Here is a 24,017-nt window from a genome sequence, read left to right as displayed (position 1 = left end):
CACAAATTTATACCCTGAGTCATATGGATGTGCACACGCACAGAGCAAACACGACTGTGAAACGTTTCTGTCGGTTTGACATGAGGGGAATGAGCAGTAATGTGGAGAGAGAAAAGGAAGAATATCAAGTAGCGGCCTGGTGGCTTTGGGTCTGTGGAGGGCCGAGGGAGGAGCGATTATAAGGGGGAGAGAGAGACAAAGATGCTTGTGAGTGAATTAAAAGAATGTGAAGATGGTGAAAGAGCCAGAAGAAGTGGCATGAGAGTGTAACAAAAGAATCTGCACTGACCCCCAAGCAAAAAAAAAAGAGAAACAGTGAGGAAAGGGTTAAAAGAAAGAACACGCACGCACACACATCTGCCCTCCTTCTCTCCCCCTCCTCTTGGTCTGTCTTTCTATTTCTCTCAGCTTGATGCCCTGGGTCAAATAACCATATCTCCATCTCAGAAGCACTTCTCATCCAGGGACCATAAAAAAAAGAATGCAATGCAAATACTTCACTAGCGCGCACAAACACACACACACACACACGCACACACACACTCACTCACACACATAAATGGATGGCTCCTATTAGCAGCTGCCCATCATGGTTCACAGACACCTAACACACACAAAGCCCTAATTAATCCACCATCACGTACAATTATGGCCCGACACTGGTGGCTCGGGTGATAAAGACGGCGCGTAAAGCTAAAGTTTAGTGTAAGGTGAGATAAAAGGCTGGATTTGGGTGTGTGTGCCGGCCAGATGTTGGTTAGAGACTACCACACTTTTATGTGGTCATTTCTTAGCTGCCAGCGTGTGAAAATCTGCTGGGTTAAGGGGTTTATACTGTTGGCTCACATTTAGCAAAACACATATGAAAGTAATGTTTATGTAGCATGCTACGGCTCGTTTTCATTTCATGCACGGTATGACGCTCTAAATTTATGGATGTGAACACACTGCCCATGTATGGATAGAAGCTAAGAATAATATTGCTCTGAATTCTTCATACAGGAATATCCTGCTCGGTAAGAGAAACATGGAAACCTGCCGTTTCTGACACATAGATTATTTGGAAGATGATGACAATGAAGACAATGTAAGTGTAATTATGAGCCATATTAGAAGTGAACTGCAATCACTCACAGATGAATGAATTTAACTGACCCGGGAGCCGACCCTCGCACAGTCACGCAAGTATACACACCAGTTCACACACACATACACACACGCACACATTGCCCCAGATACATATATTCACTTGGCCTAATCTTAAATAAAAAGCGGGTAGCAAGTATAGATCTATAGTTGAATCACTCCATGATATTATCATGGAAGGAGACGCACATGAGAGACCAATTTTTTTTTTAAATCTAACAGCCCTCTGAGGCCTCAAGGCTTCTTATAAGCAAGTTGAGACATTCATGTGCATTCTCAGGTGGAGCAGCACTGAGCCAGAAGCTCCACTGATCAATGTCAAGATGCCAACTGTGATTCTGCAAGATAGTGGCACTGACCGTAACCCATCACTAAACATCGATAACTTTTTTAAATCTTCCAGCATTTCTCTGTAAGTGAGCAGTGGTTGAGCTCTCATTACGGTTAAAAGGGAAGCCTGCTGTTAGTTATGTCAATGAAATCAGTGAGACTGACAAAATAGATATGAAAGCTCTCATCCATGTTTTAATGTGTGAAAGCAGAAACCTGGTGAGGAATACAAAGCAAAACAGACTGCTGAACCGAGGTGCGTGTGTGATGTCCACACTTTGTGTAAATTTTGTCAGTCTGATATAATAAAGATTCAACTGAGAAGCTAAAGAAGCTAAATTATTCTGCCACCGGAGCTCTTTTTTTTTTTTTTTTTTTACATCAGTCTATTTGATTAAATATCAAGAACCTTTCACAAAAACCAACCCAATACATAACCATAGTTCTAAGTCATTTTATAAGACTACATTAATACATAAGTAAATATCAGATCACATCACATTTTTAGTAAACCTTTGAAGAAAATTGCCACAACAGCTTAATACATACTGTAGACCTCAGACATAAAAGCAAATAACAAATCAATAGCTCTGTGGCTACAATCAATATATAAATACATATACATGCATATATACATATATATATATATGTACACAATATAGTAATCATTGGTTACAGACCAAAAACAACCACCGCAGTCATTTGTAACTTAATTTCTGAAGTGTTAAATCAATTACCATGTGTGACATGTAATTGTGATGAATCTCTCATTAGAGGCAGTTCCAAGCAAAACAAAGTAATTACCACCTGACATTTTAACACAGCCATGTGTAGCATGTGTTAAACACATTGGATTCCACCCCACATCCCAACAGCTGTAAAGCACATCGACAGTCTGCTCTCTGCTCTTACCCCCGTGTCTGGATAGGTGGTCCAGCCCAGCTCTGAGGTAGACTCTGTTGTGTCCAGCAGCATCACTGCGGGGAACAGAGGCAGATACAAGGACAAGGAATAAGAAGAGAGACAACCTAGATGTAGAAAATACAGAATTCAAATGAGTGATGCCCGAGAATTAACATTTAAAGCAGAGCGAGGGCTAAAAAAAAAAAAAAAAACAGTGTGAAGCACAATCTGTAACCATGAGATATTGTCTCGTGGACTGAAAGCCACAGAATGTGTGATTCTGACATCCTTAGCAAAGATGGTAATGCATTTGGAGGGGAGCGTTTACAAGCCCTCCAACAGTCTTTTGTGCTTTTGTTAAATACCACAAGTAGTTGGAAGCTGCTCTACTGCTGGTGGAACGGATCCAGGTTTCGTCCACATATCTCTTTGATTTTTCCTCCCATGCAATAAAAGCCCAGAGGGCTCCAGCTGTATGCATCTGTCAAACCGAGTAACATATTCTCAGTGATGATGCATTTTGACACTGATTGACCTGATGGGGCAATGTGATTAAAGGTCAGAAGGCTGGAACCGTTTGTTGAGACTTTGCAGGTGGATGCTGGTCTAGCTCAAAGGAACCCTTCAACGGTTTGTGAGGGATGATGATGAGAATATGTTTGATGTCAGTTTCTCTCTCATTTCTGGTCTAATAACACTTCTGCTGGTTTCCTCTGATCTGAAATGAAGAGCGTGAGAAGAGCACGTGACTTTTATGTTGGGTTGTATTTTCCCTTAATTTGCTTTTCTGTTTAAGTGCTCTAAAAAGCGAGCTGGCAAAGAAATCACAAACACACACACACATACACACAAAGTGACTTCAATGCTAAGTGCTGCATGCTGACACATGGCAGCTTCCAACACAAAACTGAAGCCTTTGAATTTTCCATTAGTATTCCAAAGCCGTGGCGGCTGCCGTTCCTTCAGTCTGGCGCAGTCTGCATTCGGTTCTGCTGGGGAGCCAATGATTGAACGCAGGCCAGAGTTTGTTGTGCACACAGAGGTGGCACAGACATCAGACTTCAGGTTTGGTTGCTCGCGCAGACGGAGTTAATGTAGAAAAACGCCATGCCTGATTTTGTCGTGCACAACACTAATCACTTAAGGCCTGTAGACACATATTGCATGGAGGCGGGAGCCATCCACCTCTGTTTACAGATAAATAATTCTCCTCATTGTTGTCAAGCAATTTTTAGACTTTTTGCTTCCATTTCATGTCACACAGTCATTCACCAAAGCGAAGACAGCTCTCTTTTCTACTCTGTAATAATCAAACAAAGAATGACTGAACATTTTTAATTACATAATCATCAGAGAATGAGATTTCAAAAGGTAACCTAGATCCTCCAAGACACTAGTGATTTACTGAGATCACTCCGTTTTTATGCCTCAGGTGTACCAGTATGTGCACAAATTGCACATCGAATGCCTCCTCTTCTTCTTACATCAAACAAACAGGAAGAAAGTTATTTCATTTGAGGTTCATGACATAAATCACTTCCAGCTCTCTGTTCTCTGACTGTGCTGTAAATATTATTTTTGTCTCAAAGATGGAGGCCTAGTGAGTCTGTCCTCCAATCCTTCCATTCGCTCCTCTTTTTTCTTTTCACAAGCTCCCCTTCCCCTCCTGTCGGTTTTTTGTACCCACTAGTCTGTCTTTATGTCAGTCTCTCTAAATTTAAACATTTTTCATTGAGGCCCTCCAGGATTCAGGGTGATATGAATTGTATCAAGAAAAGAATCCAAATGGACTGTGACAGTTGAGAATTATAGGCAGCCACAGACATCAGAATAAATAGTTTTTAGTGCAACACATGTCTGGACAGCCTGGCAGAGCCGATCAGGATAAAATCAGCTACAAGGAGAAGACTAAATCCACCAAGCCAGCAACTCTGAAGCCTTTCAGAGGAATGACAATCTCCATTAGTAACACACCTTTCCTGCCTTGTTCGGTGATGCTACTGAAGCAGCACACACATTGTACTCTGTCCTTTCACGTCACAACATCAGCGATGTGTGTAGCAACAAAGAGACTGCCCATTCTTTAGTTTCCCAAGATGCATCCTTCATTTCACACAATAAGAAAACAGATGATCAGTACGTATAAATCTTTCCGGGTTGAAACAAGCTTGCACATGATGTATGGTGACCTCATTAAACACCATCCTATTAAATCAAATAAGAAACACACACACACAAATGCTGCAAACGCGTCGTTCCAAATTCAATTAACCCTCCGCTTCAGGGAAGAGTCATGCATAAATAATATGCAGAAAACTTTTTTGCCATTAATATTTATGCCTCTACTATTTAGCCTCTTGTTGAGGGGCCGTGGGGACCATAGGGCCTCACATCTGCTCCCACCTTTTCCCAGACAAACCTGTACATGAGGATTACATGGAGGAGTGTTCACAGAGCTCCATGCATGTGTCATTGCGTGACATTAGCATGCTGAATAATTCACCACGACATCTTCTGATAAGCATTGAGTGCCGTGTTACACACACCTCTCAAGGATTAACTCGAACCGAGGCAATATGACAGGATTTTGTGTGTGTGTGTGTGAGACAGCACTGAACCAAAGAAAGGGACACTTGCTGGCAATGCCACTCGGCAGTAAAAGCCCCTTTATTTAACTCTCAGAAAACCCCTACGTGTACACAGGCCTCTACAGCATCTATACCAGCGGTCCATTCAACGACTGAGACACTCAAAGTTTGTCCCTGACAGTTTGCAGAAGTGCTGAGTCTGCAATCTGGACCTGAGTGCTGCCTTAATGCACGGCGCTCACTCACGTCTTCCTGCTCCATTCTGGTCTTTTGCTCACTTTACTTGATACCTTTTCCCCCTTTTTTTCTACCTCCATCATGTCCCTTGTCCCTCTCATCCTACATGTGTGTATTATTCATTTAAAAAGTGACAGCAGGGAAGACATCTCCGTACGTCAGATGAAGAGTGAGGCACTCTGCTCCGTTGGTAATACCAATCTGCTGTTTGTTTGGGAAGCGCTTGGGTAGAAAAAGAGGAGACAATAGAATAGTAAAGGAAGGATTATAAAAGGAGAGGAGGGTGATAGGATTGTGCTTGTGCATATTAATGTGATTCATTCACTGCTCTCCCTTCTCGTCCTGTGTGTGGTGTGGGTGGAAATGCTCTTTGCTGTTGTGCAGAGGTGACCTGCATTAATTCATGACTGTCCCCTCTGCTGCTGGAGTGTTCACTTCATCTAAGTGACCCTCTCGCTGCTCTCTCCCCAACACTTTCCCTCTCTGTCTAGCCATGCATGCACCAACACTCTCCAACGCTAAGTGTATTGCTGTCATTCATGTCACACCTCTGTCGGCAGATGTATGCTCCTTCCATGCATCCTTTTCAGGCGATAGAGCCGGCACCTTCTCTCCACCTCTTGCACACTTGACACTTACGAAAACTTAGGTGTTAACATTAATGCAGGCCAAAGGGTGTGACTGTGTGCGACTGTGCGTGTATGTAATACACTAATCCACCAATGTAAATGCATCTGCAAAGAGTACACAGAGTCACTTAGCTCACAGGTGACCAAACGTCACACAAACACACAAAGGGAAACACACTTTTACCGAAAAATAAAAAAAAAAAGTCCAAAGTGCCTGAAGCATTCTGAACATCGGTCAGGTTGTGTTTTGTCTTTTGTCCACTCATCCACTCGTTCTTTTACATGCTCCAGATGCTCTCACCCACAGACAGTCAGTCAAGGACAAGGGCAAGACCAAACCATCATTACAAACAACCACAGTGAAAGAGTGATACGCCAAGACGGAGCAGGAGCTGCAGGAGGAGGGTGGAGGACTGAGGAAGCAGGGGGATTAACGTGGCTCCAGAAATAAGCATGCACATGTCAAAGGGAGTTATCAGAAACTCTGGTGGTTAAGCGCAATGAAAGTGCAGATGCAACAAAGAGCATTTAGGCCAGGTTAGATGATAGAGTGACGGCAGTGAAGATTTGCGGGACAGGGAGCAACAGGTACAGGTAGGAGGGCATTCCCCGAAAACTGTTTCCTGAAAATAACATTTTAAAAAAGTTGGATTGCTGAGATTACCAACTGTCATCTGACACCAGGCAGCCTAATCTTATATCAGCATTTTTGGAAAAGCATTGTGGTTGAGGTGAATAGAAAATAACTAGGTGTAGGCAGCAATATCTTGTGAGAATTAAGACGTATTTATACTTGGTATGAGTAAAAATTCAGAAGGCATAATAATGCTAAAATATAGATAAAGACTACCTTACATAAGTGTACGATGTTATATTATTATGTTATGTAAACATTTTTGTGTGTTATGTGTACCTTCTTTATGCCAAGAGTGTTCACAATCTCGTTATGTTTATGTTCATAATGACGATAAAGACTCTTGAATCTCTTCATGTAGCACGTGACTTCACATGAAAAGGTTTCATAACACAAAGAGCAAGAGAGAGAGAGAAAATCAAATCCTGGATACAAGGTTAGTGCAGGAAAGTGGCTTGCCTGCATTGCCACTTACTTTTCCTACACTACGCTACATTTATTATATCAACCCTCATCGTGTAAAGAGGCAGATGATTGACCGAACATAAGACACAATGAGTAAGACTGAGTGGGAGAGAGAAGCTGTCACCAACTGCTACATTCAAGGAACTTTCAATTTTCTCTATTTGATTTATATAATTAGTCACAGCAGTATTTTAGTAAAGTCACTTTTTGATCTACTTTTACTACACAGTGATATAAACTAATTGTTTCCTTTCAGCTTAAAAGTCTACCAGGGGCAGAAACTCTTTATTTCTTAATGATGTGCCATAGTAAGTACATTTTCTCATTTCCATTTGCTATGATTTCTATTTGTGTAAGCAAAATTCAGTTCTGCTAGTTTCTGTGGCTTAATTTATTATTATTTATCATTATTTTTATTTATTTGTGATTTTGGCAGTCTCAATCCTCCACACTTTGTCTCCATACAGCTTGCCAATCCTGGCGAGATGACGTCAGATTGCTCAAGTGTTCAGACACAGAACACCTGATAATTTAACCTGCAGAATCCAGCTCTATATTCACCATACAGATATGAAGGGGGTATCTGCTGCTTTCACTCGGCTCTGAGCAAGAAATACAGATCACGACATTCCCCAAAATGATGAACTTCTGCTTAAACAGTTGACTCAACTACTCAAGAGGTTATGCACAATTAAGTTGAATGTTTAAGACCTAAAAAGGCTTGACCATAGCAAGAAGGAAAGCTATGTGTTAAGTTATTTAATGAGATCCAATAAAAACTGTGGAGCCAAAAATCTTATGGAAAAATTCTTGTCAGTGGACACAAGGCAAAGACATTTGTCCCTTTTCTCAATTTCAATGTTCACTGGAGGACAGTAATCCGTATGGTGGGGAGTTTTTTCTTTTTTTTTAAATATATATATATATATATAAACGCAAAACCAGCTCCTAAAAAATCTGTGCCATTCTATAAGAAAAAAAAAAAAATCAAGATTCATCATCAGAGTCAGAAGTTGGTACAAACATATTCATCACTACCTCCATCCTCAGCAGACACCAAGAAGAAAGAATGTGAATCTGAAAAGACATCAGTTTACTGTAATGTCATTGTGTAATTTTTAAATAGCAGCAATCATATTCAGCTCTCCCTCCTTTTGGTCGCTGTTAGAATGCCAAACTGCTGAGTGCAACTTTATTGTGAAACTCAAAACTGCAAACTACATTCCAGCGTCGTGCCAGTCCAGACCACATGTTCCTCTGTCGGTTATATTTTGGCTGTTCCCCACTGCCTGTCCACACAGGAACATTATCTGTGACGATATCTGCCGCAATCCCGACTGACTTAAATCTGAATCTTGGCTCACAGCTGCCTGAATGCTTCAGCCCCTCATATCACGAATGACAGATGCCTCATTCATTCGATGAAAAGTGGCCCTAATGTCATCACAGTGCTCTCAACAACCACAGAAAATTATACTGCTTTTAAAAATGACACAAAGAAAAAATGCAGCTAAAAATAATATCCGGTCACATTTAAGTGTTGTAGTGTCAATGATGGGGATGCTGCCTCCTACACTTCCAAGCAGCATGTGGTTTCTCTCCTTTTGCAGCTCCCTGCACAGGCAGGCTGCAGGATGGAGAGCAGGAAGCTTCTAATGGCATCCCTCCCGCCGTAATCCTGCTGCTACAAGCACGCCATTTATTTTCTTATCACACTTACTCTGATTTATCATATCCTGAAAATGATATTATAACACCCAGAATATGGGTAGTAATCTGTCTAATTAAAACCTAGTTAAAGACAGGAACAGCGGGAAAGATGGCCCAAATGACCTCAATGTGAGAACGTCAATATGGCCTTAAGGATTATAACAGCTGCCTGATGTTTCTCTTTTTATGTACAATTATCCAGTGCCTAAGAAAGTACAACAAGCAGATAATTGACTTAAATGAAAATGGAAGATAAGACGCATTATTAGAGCTTTCATACTCAGTCCACTGAGGACACTGGGCCAATATATGGAGGTTGGGGCTCGTCCAGAGGGTCACAAAATAAATCTTGACATGGACATGAGATGGTCAAATGGAGAGGAAAACATAAGACATCAAAACTAAACTGCATAAATGCATCATTTTTTTATTTCATCTTTGTATTTGTCATGTATGTAATTCTGGAACTAATCTTTCCTGACTGGGCCTAAAACTGTACAGACATTGAGTTCAGAAGTTGAAATGTTCCTTTGGTGAAATCACAAACCCCTCTGAAATCCCCAGTTTTCAGATGAATGTAGATGTATGAAAAAGTTTAATAGGTGACAAGCTTTGCTTTGTTGGATTGCTATAAACAAGTCAGCTCAACAGTTGGTCAAAGTCACATGCGATGTTTTTATCTGGGTAAGATTAGAAGGTTGATTTCTGGATATGCATTGTTCAGTGAGCATCACAGCAGCTCTGCTCATCCATGATGAAGAGCTGGAGGGGCATCAGGTGTACCTCCTGTGCAGGCCTTCCCCTCAGTGTGCTAATCCAATGTGAACACGCAACCCAAAACACTGATCCAGCAATGTGGACCCCAGCTACTGGGCTTCATGTCGACACTTTACATCAACAAAGCATGTGGGTGAACGCGTCAACAGCTCGAACAGGCAGCATGTAAGAGTGAAAAATCCAAAGCCTCTTCACGTGCTCTGGAGGTTTCAAGGCGTGAAAGCTAAAACTGATCTGTTGTATGAGAGGCTAGAGTATGGTTGTTCAAGGTGGATGCACAGATGAACATTCAAAAGCAATAGACATGGAGAGACAGAAAACATCAGCAGGCAGTCATGAACAGTCCGTCCAGACAGACGCATCATTTACTGCAGTCAAAGCTGAGGCAGACGCCAAATCCTCCTGTCATGCCGTAACTGGGTGCTTCAACTTATTTGGATTTATACGGATGTCTGTGATATTGGGTTAATACTGTATTATGGCGATCTCACACAAACAGACAGTCAGTGGAGCCAGTAACACTGTGCAGCCTCTCTCGCTCTCTGTCATTCTGTATCATCTTAGTCCAGGCCATCTGTTACAGAAGCAGCTGAAATCTGTGGCATGAGGCTGACATATAAGCTACCTCTGCTATAGATCACGACTGCCCTACACCTCACAGTAAACCGAAGCCGGAGGGAGGTGAGTGAGGTGCGCTCTCTCCTTTGACCCCTCATGTGTTGGGGGGCAGGTTAGGAGTGGGAGCTATGTAAAGGCAGACAGCAAAGCACACACCCACACCGAGACACACAAACATACAGTAGATACAGATGAACAAACAAACAATCAGCCGGGCATCAGTCAGCTCTCAAGTCCGCCTCTCTTCTGATTTAAATATTAGTCCTTCCCGGGTCTGTCACCCGCACACACACACACGAACACACGCAGGATGGGATGGGTCCGTGGAAAGAAAGGGGCACTGATTATGGTACTGGAAGGGGCAGGGGTCTCCCGCTGTCACATCCATGAGATCACGAGTGACATGTGGTGAGGGAGGGGGGAAGACATCGAACAAATGGGTTATGCAACTTGTTCATTTTTCTCCCGCCTTATTTCCATATCTTTTTGTTGCAAGACCCTGATAGGCCCCGGTACGCACCTGGCAGAGTCTCATCTGATGTGTTTCCACAGTGGCACACACAAGTGTGTGCGTGCATATTCAGCTCATACACAATACAAAGCACGCAAACCTAACACACATGGGAAAAGGTGGTAATGATTCAGGGGGTCCCAAGCTGGAGGTGGAGCCCCAAAAATCCAGCATGAATCGGACGTTCTGGTCGTGCTGCGGCCTCGTGTGCCAGTGCCACAGTTTCACACGTTGTCAAAGTGCCCTGAATTCCCAGAGAGCCTCATTCTTAGAGTGCTATTACAGGAGCATACCGAGTGTCCATCCTTCATTTGTGGATTCATTTTAAGCACATAATAGGAGAGCTTTGCAAACTATACATCACACCCTAACCATAAACACACCCCAATCACACCCAATCCGCCAAGCACAAATTTCATGTGAATAAATGAACGTAAAAGTTATGCCCTTACCTTCCTCCGCTGACTTATGCTGGAAAAACAGACAGAGAGACAGAAAGACACTCCACATCTCCACTACAGAATGACACTGACAGAGAGAGAGGGAGGGAGAGACCGAGAAAGGGAGAGAAAAGAGGGAGATAGAATGAATGTGTGTGAGAGGGAGTGAGAGAGGGAGAGGGGGGTGAGAGAGGGGGTGGAGTCTGTTTGCTCCTTTTATCTGAGGGGGAGAGAGAGGGGGAGGGGGGAGGGGATAAGGGGGAGGATGGATGAATGGATGAGGGAAGGAGAAAAATATTTACAGAGCAGCACATACAATAAGTAGACTGCCAAGCGAGGAAGTAAACAAAACAATGTTGTCAGAGAGACATGAGGGAGAGGAAGAGATCAGAAAGAGACAGAGCAGGAGAGAGGAAAGTTCTTTCTTTTTATAACAAAAGACACAAAGAGAGCCAACGAGAGAGAGTGACAGAGAGAACGAGGTGGAAATATGAATAAACAAGTTTGTCTACTCTGCTGATGTCTAGACTTGTCTGCCGGAGTCCGTTCCAGCTCTCCTCAGCTGCCTGGCAGAGTGTCCTCAGACTGTGGCAACCCTCACACATCTCAACACTCTGTTAAGTTGCATTTTTCAAGCTGTGGCATGCAAAAGTACCCAGAGCTCTCTCTCTCTCTTTTTTTTATTTATTTATTTTTTTGTGTTTCCTGCTCACTTTTTTACTTTTCATGTAAAGCAAACATAATTTAGCTTTATATTTCTGGGTGCATTCCATCTCTCATATGACAAACCTCCTCCTGGAGACTCACACTCACTCTCTCACATTCATACATACTCTCTGGTCTGCGCACGCCACTCTCTGGTCAGGCTGCAGTACTGCATCATGTTGATGGCCTTTCATGCCCCAGTTCACCACAGCGAAGACTTCAGATGACTCTATCAGAGAGAGGTTGCCTATTGGCTTGACACACTTAGATGGCCCCATTCCCAGCCCGCCAGGGGCCTGTTACCCTCGGCTGTTTGCTCCGAGGGGCTGATGAACAAAATGCAACGCGAAGAGGGAAATGGATGATGTTCCACAGCTCATTAAGCAGCGATTTAAACTTCTCACATCCATTTTTTGTTGTTCTGAAAGAACTCGATCTCTTTGGCACCTTGATTGAAGCATCCGTTCTGTGGAGCAGAAACAATTTGTTTATTCACGGTTTAGTCACTCATCACACAATGCTCTGCAGTTTTAATAATCAATTCATCAATAATGTTTGAAGCAAAATGGGGAAAAAAATGAAAATAAATGTGAATATCCTTTGGTCCTCCAAACCACTGACATATGGCACAGCCAAACCAAAGATTTTTTTCACTTTAGCTTTTGAAGCTGAGTGACTCAAGAGGTTATCCGACCTCATAATTCAACATGGATATGAATATATCAGTTCAACTTTTCAGCAGCAACAACCACACAGGGAAAAGCCAGCACTGGTTTTAAACTTGTGGCTTTATTTCATTGTTTCAGAGCTGTTGCTTAGCTCCTCTGTGTGAATGAGCAGCTAACTGAGGCTTTGCAGTGGTAAATAAGAGGAAATGGAGCTGCCACAAAGCAGAAATGAGTAGCAGACAAATCGTCCACACTTGTACCACTGCACAGTGATTGCAGTTACGCAAAAAAAATGTCATCATAACAAGCCTACTTCGACTTACGGTGTTACAGAAAAAAACTAAACAAAACAAAGAAAGAAAAAAAATAACTGACTGTTTCACCTCATGATTCCATTCAGACATTTCAAGATGGACTTTAATTCCTTTATTCATAATAAAACAACAGTTAAGGTCGACTGTTATCTGACTCCCATGCACATTCAGCTTTTGTCACTTTTTATTTAAGTTTTTTTCTTCTAATAACAGATAACAAAAAAGCAAAATATACATATTAGAGATACACATATCGTGGAAAAGCAACATTGTGACATTCATTGTTGTAACAGTATTACCAGAGGGCAAGAAAGAGCAGTGGATGGAAGAGGATTTGAGAAATAAAGATCAAAACCTCACATATCTGAACAGATAGAGGTGTGTTAACTAGTTACAAACACACAAAACAGTCACTAGGAAATGGTCTGTATGCCAAAGTGCAAACAAATCGCTACGAAATGCAAAAGCTGAAAAATGCTTCCTTGTGAGTGTGTGCGCATCGGGGGGACGACATCATTTATCAGCATTTAGAAGTGTGAACACGGTGCTGTAAAAGCTCATCATGAATCACTGAAGATAGACTACAACATATACACATGATTTCAAACGAATGGACACCACTACTTATGATAATACGTTTTCTCTAGGTAAACCACTGAAATTTAGTGAATTTAGCGTTCACAATTAGCATCACCGTCGCCATCTCACATGGTCAGTGAGCTGTTAGCACAGAAATATATGTTGTTATTTAATTATCAGTAGTCTTGAACATGTTTTTGAAAACATCTGTGACGAGCACTGAGGGACGCTTTTGATTTGATGTCAAACTGTTTCAGAGATTATAAGCCATTTTATCTCATGAGCTGTGATGCCATAGTTCGTTTTGCGTTATGACGGCAGAATTTCAAGTACAATGACAGATAAAAGCATTTTCTTTGCTGTAACAGAGCCACGTAAAATCAAACAAATAGCCACCTGAGTTTTTGTGTCCGACTGTTGTAATGCATCTTGTAAATGACTGTGTTACAACAGTTTTTCTGTCACACTGGTTGTACCCTGCAGTGAAATCATCAAACACACGTTGTTAAGATTTGGCAGTGCTAAATACCTGTGAAGCTGACACCGCTTTACAAAACTGTCTTTAAGTTAATTATTTCTCAGTGTAAACACTCAGGCAGCATACATTAATACAAACATCCCCTGATCTCAGACGTCATCATACATATTTCACTTAAATATACTTATTTAAATCTACAGTCAGTGCTTTATGTGAACTCAGCAGAGGAGAGGGACTGCTGTAGCACCTCCATGTTTATTCTGTCCACTCAAGAAAACATGGCTTCCTTCCCCTCGCAGTGAGGCACATTAGACAGGCACACAGGACAGCGAGTCTCGTTCTTTTTGGGTCAAACTACTGCACTGCACTGGCTTTCCAGGCTTGACCTCAATACATAAACCCTCGAAAATCCTGCAACCTTTGAACGCTGGGGGTAGCTGAAGACCTCAGGTTTAAGACTGAACATGTTTATCCTCTTAAATGGATCCATTTGCACAAAGTTGGCAACGGGAATGTCAACAAACATTTAATAATGATAATTCGGTGAAGTTTAAAGCAGGATTAGAGGGAATACTGTCAATTATTTTAGCATTTTTAACTGGAGAATCTTTAAAAACACTATAATTAGAACAGCACATACAATAAAAAACTAAAATCAAATAATTTCTGCATCAATACGTACAATGAGCTGTTTTTTTTTAATAAACAGATCTTCACTGTTCTTGTGTGAGTTATGAAACATAACTCTTACAGTATCTATGTGCTTTAAACCTGTTTGTCTGCCTAATACCCTAAGGTTCATTCTTTTTTCTAAAGAGGCTCATGGTCTCTCTGGGGGAAGATCCACCATGGGAACCTTTTCTGTAGGCGACATGGGTGCAGGTTCTTTGCTCTCTGGCAGGCTGGCCACCACCGCTTCAGGCTCTGGAGTGAGGTTGGATTTCGCATTGGCAGCGAATCCCTCAGCAATGTCATCAAAGGTTCTTCCTTTGGTTTCGGGGACTCGCAGGAAGGTGAAGATGAAGAAAAATATAAGGAGAACCGTGAAAATGATGAAAACGTACGGGCCACAGAGTTCCTAAGAGAAGAGAAGAGATGTGTAAGTTATGGGATGAAATACAAAGCAAGCCAAGCCGCTTGTTCATTACAAGCATTTAGGTTTACATGTGTTCATACCTCCAGTTTAGGGAAACCTAACCCCACCAGGAAGTTGGCAGTCCAGTTGGAGAAACCAGAGACAGCCATGGCAGCTGGTCGGGGACCCTGGGAGAAGAGCTCAGCCACGATGAACCAGGGAATGGGACCTGGACCCATCTCAAAACTGGCAACAAAGCCGAACACAGCCACAATTGCCAGGTAGCTTAAAGATGGGTTGGTCTTCTGCTCATAAGGAGAAACAGAGGAAACAGTTTGTAAAGCACAAACATTTACATTTATTTTTTCAGGCGAAAAATCTTACAGGACATGAAGAATCCACCTATGGGAACTTACCCCTAAGGAGAGTGAAATTGTCATAACGAGGGCACAAATGGCCATTCCAGCTAGTCCAATTAGGTGCAGCGTCCTTCGTCCTGCCCTTTCAACTAGGAAGAGCTGGTCAGAACACAAAGGGATTGCTTAATATTCCACAAAATATGAAACATGCCATAAAGCAGAGATACAAACTTGGTAGTCAGACACTTACAGAGACAACAGTGAATACTGTGTTGACGACTCCGGCTCCAATGGTAGCATAGATGGGTTGAGTTACACCGGCAGTGTCAAATATGCCTGTGGAGTAGTAAAAGACCTGAGAGGGGAGAGAGAGGAAGAGTTATCATATGGGTTTACCATTGGCTTCAGTTAATACATTCAGTGCAGCCTGTTAATTACATTACACTGACAGCTAATAGAACCTAAAATATTCAGTGCGTGTGAGCAATTACAATATATTGTAACATCGATAATAGTTTCACTGTGATTGTCACTCTTTTTTTTTTAACTGTCAACGTGTTTAGTCAGCCTGATGGGATGACCTGACGAAATGGGTATTTACACTGACCATCACAGCGTGCCATTATTCCACACCATCTAACCGAAACCATCCCCTGTCATGTATTTGCCTCAACCACTTGCTTCCTTTAGTTTAGTTAATTTCCTTTTAGATTCCTCCTTTCAAGATTCACATTTGAGCTTAAAAATTGCCTGATCACTTCATGTAGACTGGCATCTGGTAATTACATCCCCAAAACCCATAATAAGATGTGATGTCAACTCACTGCATTGATGCCAGACAGCTGCTGAGAGAGCTGGAGCACGATAGCTATAATGATTGGTTGGCGGTATTTTGGGGAGCGGAAGAGTTCTAGGATGGTCACTTTCTTTTCCATGGACATCTTCATCCCTTCTTCCTTCATCTCTTGAATATCGTCGCTTACATCTTCGCAGCCCCGCAAGCGCACCAGTGCTACAAGGAGAATCAGCATGGATGTGAAGAGAGGAAGTGAGTGCATTATCGTCCAAACATCAGGCAAAGAGGGGCTGAAAGGCTCTTGGAATGTGGACGTGTTATCATTTCAATAAATCTCAAGGCCAGCTGATCTACAGGACATGTTTCAATCCATGAATCATTAAAAATCAGAGGGTCTTTCGAAAAAATTCACTCTCAGCTGTTTCCAAACATACCTTTTCTCGCCTCCTCCTCCTGGTCAAGTACAATGAGCAGGTAGCGGGGGCTTTCAGGGCAGAAGGGTAACATGATGCTCTGCAACACGGCAGGCAGGGCAGTCAGAGCCAGCAGCAGAGGCCACAAGGAGTCTGAACCCAGCAGAAACTCAAGACCGAAGATCTAAAACACAAAGGGAGCCTCAGATGAAGCGTTTGTCATGCAGGTATCAGTCTCAGAAAAGACTCTAATGACAGCAGGACGCCAAATGATTAAAGCCCAGTGCACAGGACATACAACAATAAATTACAGTAAGAACAATCAATTTAGTCCACAAGCTTCACAGCTTTTCAGAAACGCAATATAAAAACATACAAAAACAAACACATACCTGCGCCACCAGAATGCCAACCACAACGCCCAGCTGATGCAGAGTGCCGAAAGCTCCTCGGACAGCAGTGGGGGAGATCTCACCCACGTACATGGGCGTCAATCCCGTGCACAGACCGCAGAACACACCGATGACCAACCGGCCAATAATGACCATCTCAAAAGATCGACTCAAGGTTGACAAGCCCATCAGAATACCACCGATTATAGCGAGGATGTTGTTTAGCAACATGGACTTCCGCCTGGTGATAAGTACCAAGGGGAAAAAAAAAGGGGGATCACGGTTAGTAAGAGTTACAAGAAAGTTGAAAAAAAAAATTTGATTACTTCTTCAATTATTCCAACTTGATGTCTCACTTTGTCCAGTCCAGAATTAGCTAATATTCTCATTAAAGTGCCTGAAACCATAAAAATGTTTTCCAATTTTTCTTTTATTGATCTAATACCAATTTACTTAACTCTACTTCTCTCACCTGCCAAATTTGTTCACCATGGCTCCAACAGAGAAGGATCCAATCATGCCTCCAACACTGAAGATGGCCACAGAAAAGCTCCACACCATGGTGTTTGTTCCCGGGCTGAAAGGCTCCCCGTAGCGCTCCAGAGACACATTCTGGAAAAACCTGCGCAGTTTCTGTCACACCACAGAACAGAAGGGCAGGTTTGAGTTGGCTACTCTCAGGAGAGCACTTGTCTTTGGTCAGAGATTTTACTTTATGTGCATTCGGGAGGTTTTTGACATGTCCACAAGGGGGCAGTAAAGCTTTTATCATTGGCTTGTTGCCTTGCCAAAAAACTTCTTGTCTGGCACCACAACTCTATCTGGTTCAAAGCTGACCTCCTTATAAAACCAAATAAGATACCTGATACAAAAATAAAAGATAAAAAAAAAAAAATAGGCACCCATAACAAGGCATCACAAAAAAAGTGTTCAGCTGTAGAAGCACAAAAAACCTACATTATTATTTCAGGAAATGAGAGAAGATGTGGTTTGGTACCTATTATTAATCCAGGCATAACGCACACTCCCTTACTGCCTGTGTTTGCTGTGTTAAGGCAGAGAGATGTGAAGTGACCAGGAATTTCAAGAATTCATCCAGCTGAGAGTCTGCCATGCTGAAAACATCCACACATCCATAGGAACACACACACACACACACACACACACACACACACACACACACACACACACACACACACACACAAAGACACACCTGTTCAGGTGCATTGATGACCCCGGTGTTGTAGCCAAACTGTAGCGATCCAATGACTGCTGTTGAAACACAGTAGAGGAGGTAAACTGTCACCTTCTTCTTTGGCTGTTGGTGGAGAAAGAGACAGGGAAATGTGAAAGGATTCATACAACAACATGATGCTGTTTATATACAATCATCCCCTCAGTCTGTGTGGTGGACGTGGTCCATTCCTGAAACTACAAAGCTCTTGTTGTTCATAGTAACTCTGGGAACTACAACAATGAGCCTTTCTACATGTGCTCTCCATCCCTGCTTTCCGTTTGCTGCATTACAAGCTGCAGGCTGGAAGCCCTGATGAGAGGGCCAGGTATTACAACACAGCACAAGCTCTGTGACTTGCAAATCTGAGGTATTTCTCAGCTAAGTCGCTAAATTCACCGTAAGAAAATAAGGCTGGGTCCAATCGTGAGAGGTTTCTTCCAGCAGGTTTGGGAATTAAAGTGACTTTAGCACATATTAACGAGCTAATACACCTGACATTAATCCCTGGCCTGGCAGGGGGAGTCAGACTGAAAACCTGTTTGTGTTTCGAAGCAAGAAGAACTGAGGACTAATTGGTTTGAATGAAGTTCCCAGGCCTACATGAGGCATGATGCCAAAAAAATAAGAACCACAAGCAAAAGTTTCACATCACTTTTACATTTACTACAGCTTTCTCAGATGATTTATATTCATAGTCTTCTGGTTTGGGACTAATGTCCAAATAAGCTGGTGAGGTGACTAAATGTATTTTAATCTTCCAAATTAATGCAGCTCGTTTCAAAACCTGCTGCTGTTTCAGCACAAACTCTTGGACATATTGTTTTGTACAACTTGTAATCTTGATTCGCATCAAATAAATAACGCCTTCAAGTTCCAAACATTCACAAACACAGGGACAGTGAGTTTTGTGCCACAGATTTACTGTACGTGTTATTACTATCAGCACAGATAAAATGCCTGATATCTCAAGCGTCATAAACAGCATGTTAATTTGAAAACAAACTGCTTTAACATGAAAATCAGAGTCCAGAGTGTCTCCCTCCTCTGAATCAAACTGTCTTTTCCTTCAACTCATTTTTCTGAATGACTGGTCCCTTAATAATGAAAATGGAATTGAAAACATTCAATTTTAAGCAAAAAGATATCCATGGCTGCTTGTAACAGGTGCCTGTTAAGTTACCATAAACGAAGCATGAGGCATCCTGAAACAGGAAAGGAAGAGGAAGTGGTGAATGACTTGAAAAAGGTTTGAGCAGATACATAAACTTGTTCTCTGCAGTGTTGATAGAGGTTGTTGTAATCAAGCTACACTGTGTTTCTCAGTGTGATACGAGGTCCTATATCTGAACACACTGGTGTTACATCTGTAACAGACAGAGAGTCTCTTGAAAGTCTTTGTTTGGGAAATAGGAAATGGAGTACATATGATAATGTGACAGGAAGCAGGGAGGGAGACACTGAAAGTGTTATTGAAACAAATGCATGATAAAGCAAGAAAAATAATAAGTCATCTAACATTGAGAATTCTAATCAAATCAATGTTGCATCAACTATTTTGAAATAAAAGCGTAATAGAAATTACAGATACATGCAAGTAATACAACATGACCTCAGATCACTGAAAAAAGAAATGATTGATAAAAAATAAAGGGCACAGCAAGGTTTTATCTCTCTGGAGGTCTTCAGATTAGAATGAATATGTGTGTGTGTATGTGTGATAGAAATATGAGGTAGATCTGCAGGGACATGCTGGCGTTGAGTAAGAGTCAGACAAGACAACAGCACCTTTAAATCTTGTTACAACAGAGTCTATCATTGGGGCGTGTCAGACAGAGTGTGAAGCATTGTGCGTGTTGCCACCATGATGTGGCTGACTCAGCCACTGCAGCAACATGTAGTGAGGCCTGTGGATGCACATTTTTATTGCATTGGTTTGTTTTTCATGTGTAGATTATTTGTCAGAACAGCATCCAAGACAATTCAGTTGCTCAAGATTTGCAGCAGTAAACGTATGGTGCAACATTTACCTTTTAATGTGTGCTATAAGAGCTTGCTAAGAAAAGGTATGATCACGATCTGTTACCAGTTATTCATCACCGGCCAAGAAATGTAACCATTCGTGTAAATACTGACAACTTTATATTGCTCAGATAATTTGATCCTTTGCAATCCTGTGACAAACCATCTGATCATTAGCTATGACTGACACTCCAAAACAAATACTAGGTGGAACTTGTGATGATATTGTTCCATTAATTGTTGTTTTCAAGGCCAATAGTGAACTTTAACCTTTTAAAGCACCGTACTCCCTTAATTTGGCCATTTTCTGTGCTGACAGTTAGTTCATATCTATTTAGTATATGAAATAAATAATTATGTCAAACCACTTGTTTCAACAGTGTAAAAAAAATTTCAGCATTTCATCATCAACCACGATTTTCAGAAGAATGACGTTGGATTGCACCTACAGTCAGTCAACTTCCACATTAATGTGGTATAGAAATCTTTTTACTGTTTCTTATTTCTTAGTTTTCTTCTGGTTGATGACGATTCCCATCAAAAAAAAAAAGAAAAACTGAACTTTGTGCCTTTGTGTTTTATTTTGCCTTCAGCCGAGCATATCCAAATGACATTAACAGCTGTTCATTTCCATGGCATCCAAGTATTACACTGTTACAACTTCTTGAGTAACATGTTTCAACACAGAAACCACAGAGAAGCTTCGCAAAGCCAGTTTTTGTTCATTTTCGTGAAGAAAGACTTAATGTTCACAGATTTAGTGCTAAACTATTGATTGCATACTATCCCTACAAAGAAGTTGTCAACTTCCATTCTCTCACAAACTCTGTCTATGTCACTTCTATCTCCTAATCCCTCTTCTCTAGGCATGCAGGCATGCAAAAAAAAAGAAACAAACACACACACACACACAAGAGACTCACTGGCACACTCAAGTTAAAACTTGTCACCGAACAGCCCTCTCTCCCTGTCCTTCCATATTAGTCATATCCTGAAATACTTATCTCACAATCCCAATTCTTGCTCTTGCCAGAGAGGAAAAATACAGAATTGCCAGCCTGTACAGACTCTAACTCATTGTGAGGTGCTGGCACAAAACAGGCACACAATAAAACGCACAATAGCAACAGTCTGACACTTCTCCTCAGGAAGGACTGGGCATAAAAATAACAATAAAACTAATGTGCTGAAAAATACTTTTAGGTTTTGAAGATGTTTATGAGCAGCCACCCGGCTCGGCAGTGAACTAAAAACAGTTAGACGTTTACCTTGTCATCCTCCATCCGCTCCATCCTTGCTGCTGGTTAGAAGATAATCCAAGAAGAACCAAGTGGACGAGTCAGATCACACTCACTGAGGCTTCTTGCTTTCTTGTGAACACACTGCTGTGAAAAACCTAAAAGAAAAAACAAAGAAAGCAACACAGGAGGCACATGTGATAACTTTTCCTTACATAAGCCCCAGGAGAGAGAAAAACAGTCTGAGAGCATTAAAATGAGTGAAGAGTACAGACCTCAGGAACAAGTGCAGCACCACCTCAGACAGATGAAGCACTTTGTGAACTCCACAGAAGAGTGTGAGTAAACCCCTCCCTGATTTCTTCCTCACCCTCCTCTTCTTCTCCCTAATTATGCTATCTGAACAGACGGATGATGTAACTGCGCCTCTTCAGCCTGAATTATTGTCGCTTTGTTTATTTCTAACAATGAGACTTTGACAATCTGCATGTTGCTGCATTTTATGTTCTTCTTCTAAACCATTTAGGATATCCTGTGGCAAACTCTGATCAAGCGATGTCCCTACAGGTGTGACATTAAAAAAAGAGCTGAAATGGAAATGAATGAGTCTAAATCTGGTTTGCAGCGATAAAATGAAATAAAATGAAATAAAATAAAAATGAGTGTTTACCCGTGCGCGGTGCCGGTCTGTAGAGCTCGTCCAGATGTGTTTGGTATGCGATGCAGATGTTGAATGTGCACTACAAACTTCCTGCGTGCTATAAAATACAAAGTGGGACGAGTTCTGGGGCACGTTTGGTTGTTTCCTCCGCTCTTACTCACACCGGGTCTGTGCGTAAAGAGTGCAGGCGGTCATTTCTAAATTTGGTGTCGTAATTACCAAAAGAGCTGCGCAGAGGCGTTTCCTTTCTGTCGAGAAGCGGGTACGTGCGGGGATGCGCGTATGCGTGGACCAAACGGCAGACCGGTGAAAGGAGGCTCTGTGCCGCCGCTGCTGGCCCTCCCGACTGCCCACCGGAGGGGCGAGAACAAAAGGCAGCCTGCGCCGAGCCAAGACACAGAGCCCGGTCATGCAGAAATCATAAGACCGGCTCAGTGGGTGGCAAACAAATGGGAAACCTTCTTAATTCTGCTGTGTGTAATCTGTCACAGCGCACATAAATCCCAGACTGGAATCTGACATGTAATCCAGGAAAAAGGCCTGCTGGTCAATCCATCGTAGGTGAGCTCGGCTCGGTTGACATAATTATTAATTATTAGTTGATTTCCACTGATAGCTTTAAATGGAGAGTCAGAACAGGTGTCTGGGTTTGAATTCTGAATTTCCTGTGGAATATGAAACAGATGTCTATACTTTCTCAAAATAAATCAATCACAGATGTGAAGCCTCATCAGCACCATCTTAAAGAAATGGTTTCAGGAAAACTGACTAAAATTACTGAAGCAGAAAATTCTGACCACACAACAGTAACAAGTAAAATGTTCATTTTTCATAAGATAACTACTGAACGCTGGATTTTTTTCCCAGGCGACTGAAACTATAAAATACAGAGGTCATGACCTCTGTGTCCTACAGTGGACCGGTCACTATTATATAAAGGCAGCAACTAATTATGCAGAATAGATAATGGAGTAATTGTGAATTTTAGTCTGCACCAATGAAAATCATTGTCTGAACTTGGCCTCGACTGCCAGCTTGCTCCATTTCATGTGGTGGTCTGGGCCCGGTCTTGTGCTAACAAAGGCCAGCGAGTCAGATTCAGGCTGCTGTGACAATTAATCTGACATTTTATTCTATAAATTGTGCATAACGGTCCAATTTGACAAACATTAGACATACTATAAACACAGCTACGATTTGCTTGCCCTCATTTCCGAACCAAATGAATACAAATTCGACATTTAGTGTTGACATTGCTATGTTACTCCAGTTCAATCCAGTTTAGTGTTGAAACAAGATCTGACCACATGAGAGACTTTTGTGGTTTATGATGAAATATTGTGATGATGAATATTGCAGTCTGTATCTGAAATTAGAGATGATTAATTAATTACGCATCAATGAAGACAGGGCATGGAAAATGTTTCCAGGAGATATTCAAACCATATCAAACCAGACCATGTGTATTTATACGTTTATAAACCAAAAATATCCACTACATGGAAATGGATAAGCGGTAGAAGATGAATGAAACCAAAAATACTACACACCTCGCTTTGTGCAGGGCCACTCACAATACAAGTGTGCAGTGAATGTTCGTCTCTTCATCAGCTACACATTTCCTTTGTCAGACTTTGTCAGACATGAAGCTATTTCATTCTGCTTTCCCAATCAACTTCCAACCTGAGAAAAGAGAGAGAGAAAGGACGTGCAGAATTTCAGCTTCAGTGCTCGTAACAACATAATTTTTGAATATACTTCACCTCTCCATGCCAGCATCCCATGAACAGTTGCTGTGGAAACTGCAGCATCTCCAGTGATCTGCAGAGAGAGCATGTGTGTGCGGAGGAGAGCGTGACAACATCTCAAAAAGATCGCACAACCTGAGCTGATCATCTGTCCATGCAGTTGACTGTTATTCTGTAAAACCTCATACAGAAATTGAATTGAATCTGCTATCGTTCTCATAATATTTGCTCATTTCAAGTTAAAACATTTTAGCTCAAGAGCTTAAAAACATTAAATGCTAATCAATGAAGGATCAGAATTACTTTATAAATTCACAGGGAAATTTAGCTTGTTTCAGGTGAACTAT

At 41.7% G+C, this 24,017-nt stretch overlaps 2 protein-coding genes across 4 annotated transcripts in view; both read right to left on the bottom strand.

Annotated features, from left to right (window-relative positions):
• ephb6 (eph receptor B6) overlaps window positions 1-11,133 on the bottom strand; it is a 37,758-nt gene extending 26,625 nt beyond the window's left edge. For all 3 annotated transcript variants that reach the window (XM_029503931.1, XM_029503933.1, XM_029503932.1), the window contains exons 1-2: window positions 11,001-11,133; window positions 2,389-2,453 (exon numbers count right to left, since the gene is read on the bottom strand). In XM_029503931.1, coding sequence (XP_029359791.1) covers window positions 2,389-2,453; window positions 11,001-11,058 — 123 coding nt within the window. In that variant the 5' untranslated portion in view covers window positions 11,059-11,133. The remainder of the gene's footprint in view (window positions 1-2,388; window positions 2,454-11,000) is intronic.
• Window positions 11,134-12,772: 1,639 nt separating this feature from the next.
• Window positions 12,773-21,644, bottom strand: slc2a3b (solute carrier family 2 member 3b). The gene is made up of 11 exons (XM_029504028.1): window positions 21,537-21,644; window positions 21,292-21,419; window positions 17,981-18,085; window positions 17,240-17,400; window positions 16,768-17,008; window positions 16,397-16,559; window positions 15,991-16,178; window positions 15,417-15,521; window positions 15,224-15,325; window positions 14,909-15,112; window positions 12,773-14,810 (listed from the first exon to the last, which is right to left on the bottom strand). The coding sequence occupies exons 2-11, from the start codon at window positions 21,313-21,315 to the stop codon at window positions 14,553-14,555; spliced, it is 1,551 nt and encodes a 516-aa protein (XP_029359888.1). The 5' UTR covers window positions 21,316-21,419; window positions 21,537-21,644; the 3' UTR covers window positions 12,773-14,552.
• Between the last annotated feature and the right edge of the window lie 2,373 nt (window positions 21,645-24,017).

This window comes from Echeneis naucrates, chromosome 6, assembly GCF_900963305.1.
Source record: "Echeneis naucrates chromosome 6, fEcheNa1.1, whole genome shotgun sequence".
Classification (NCBI taxonomy): domain Eukaryota; kingdom Metazoa; phylum Chordata; class Actinopteri; order Carangiformes; family Echeneidae; genus Echeneis; species Echeneis naucrates.
This window is presented reverse-complemented; position numbering and strand designations above follow the sequence as displayed.

Bases quoted from the DNA above. Each gene is read 5' to 3' on its own strand.
- slc2a3b (XM_029504028.1), bottom strand. From the start codon at position 21,315: ATGGAGCGGATGGAGGATGACAAG. The intron at 15,522-15,990 runs GTGAGTTGACAT...CTCCCCTCTCAG, and splicing joins AGCTGTCTGGCATCAATGCA to GTCTTTTACTACTCCACAGG. The intron at 15,326-15,416 runs GTAAGTGTCTGA...TGTTCTGACCAG, and splicing joins CAGTATTCACTGTTGTCTCT to CTCTTCCTAGTTGAAAGGGC.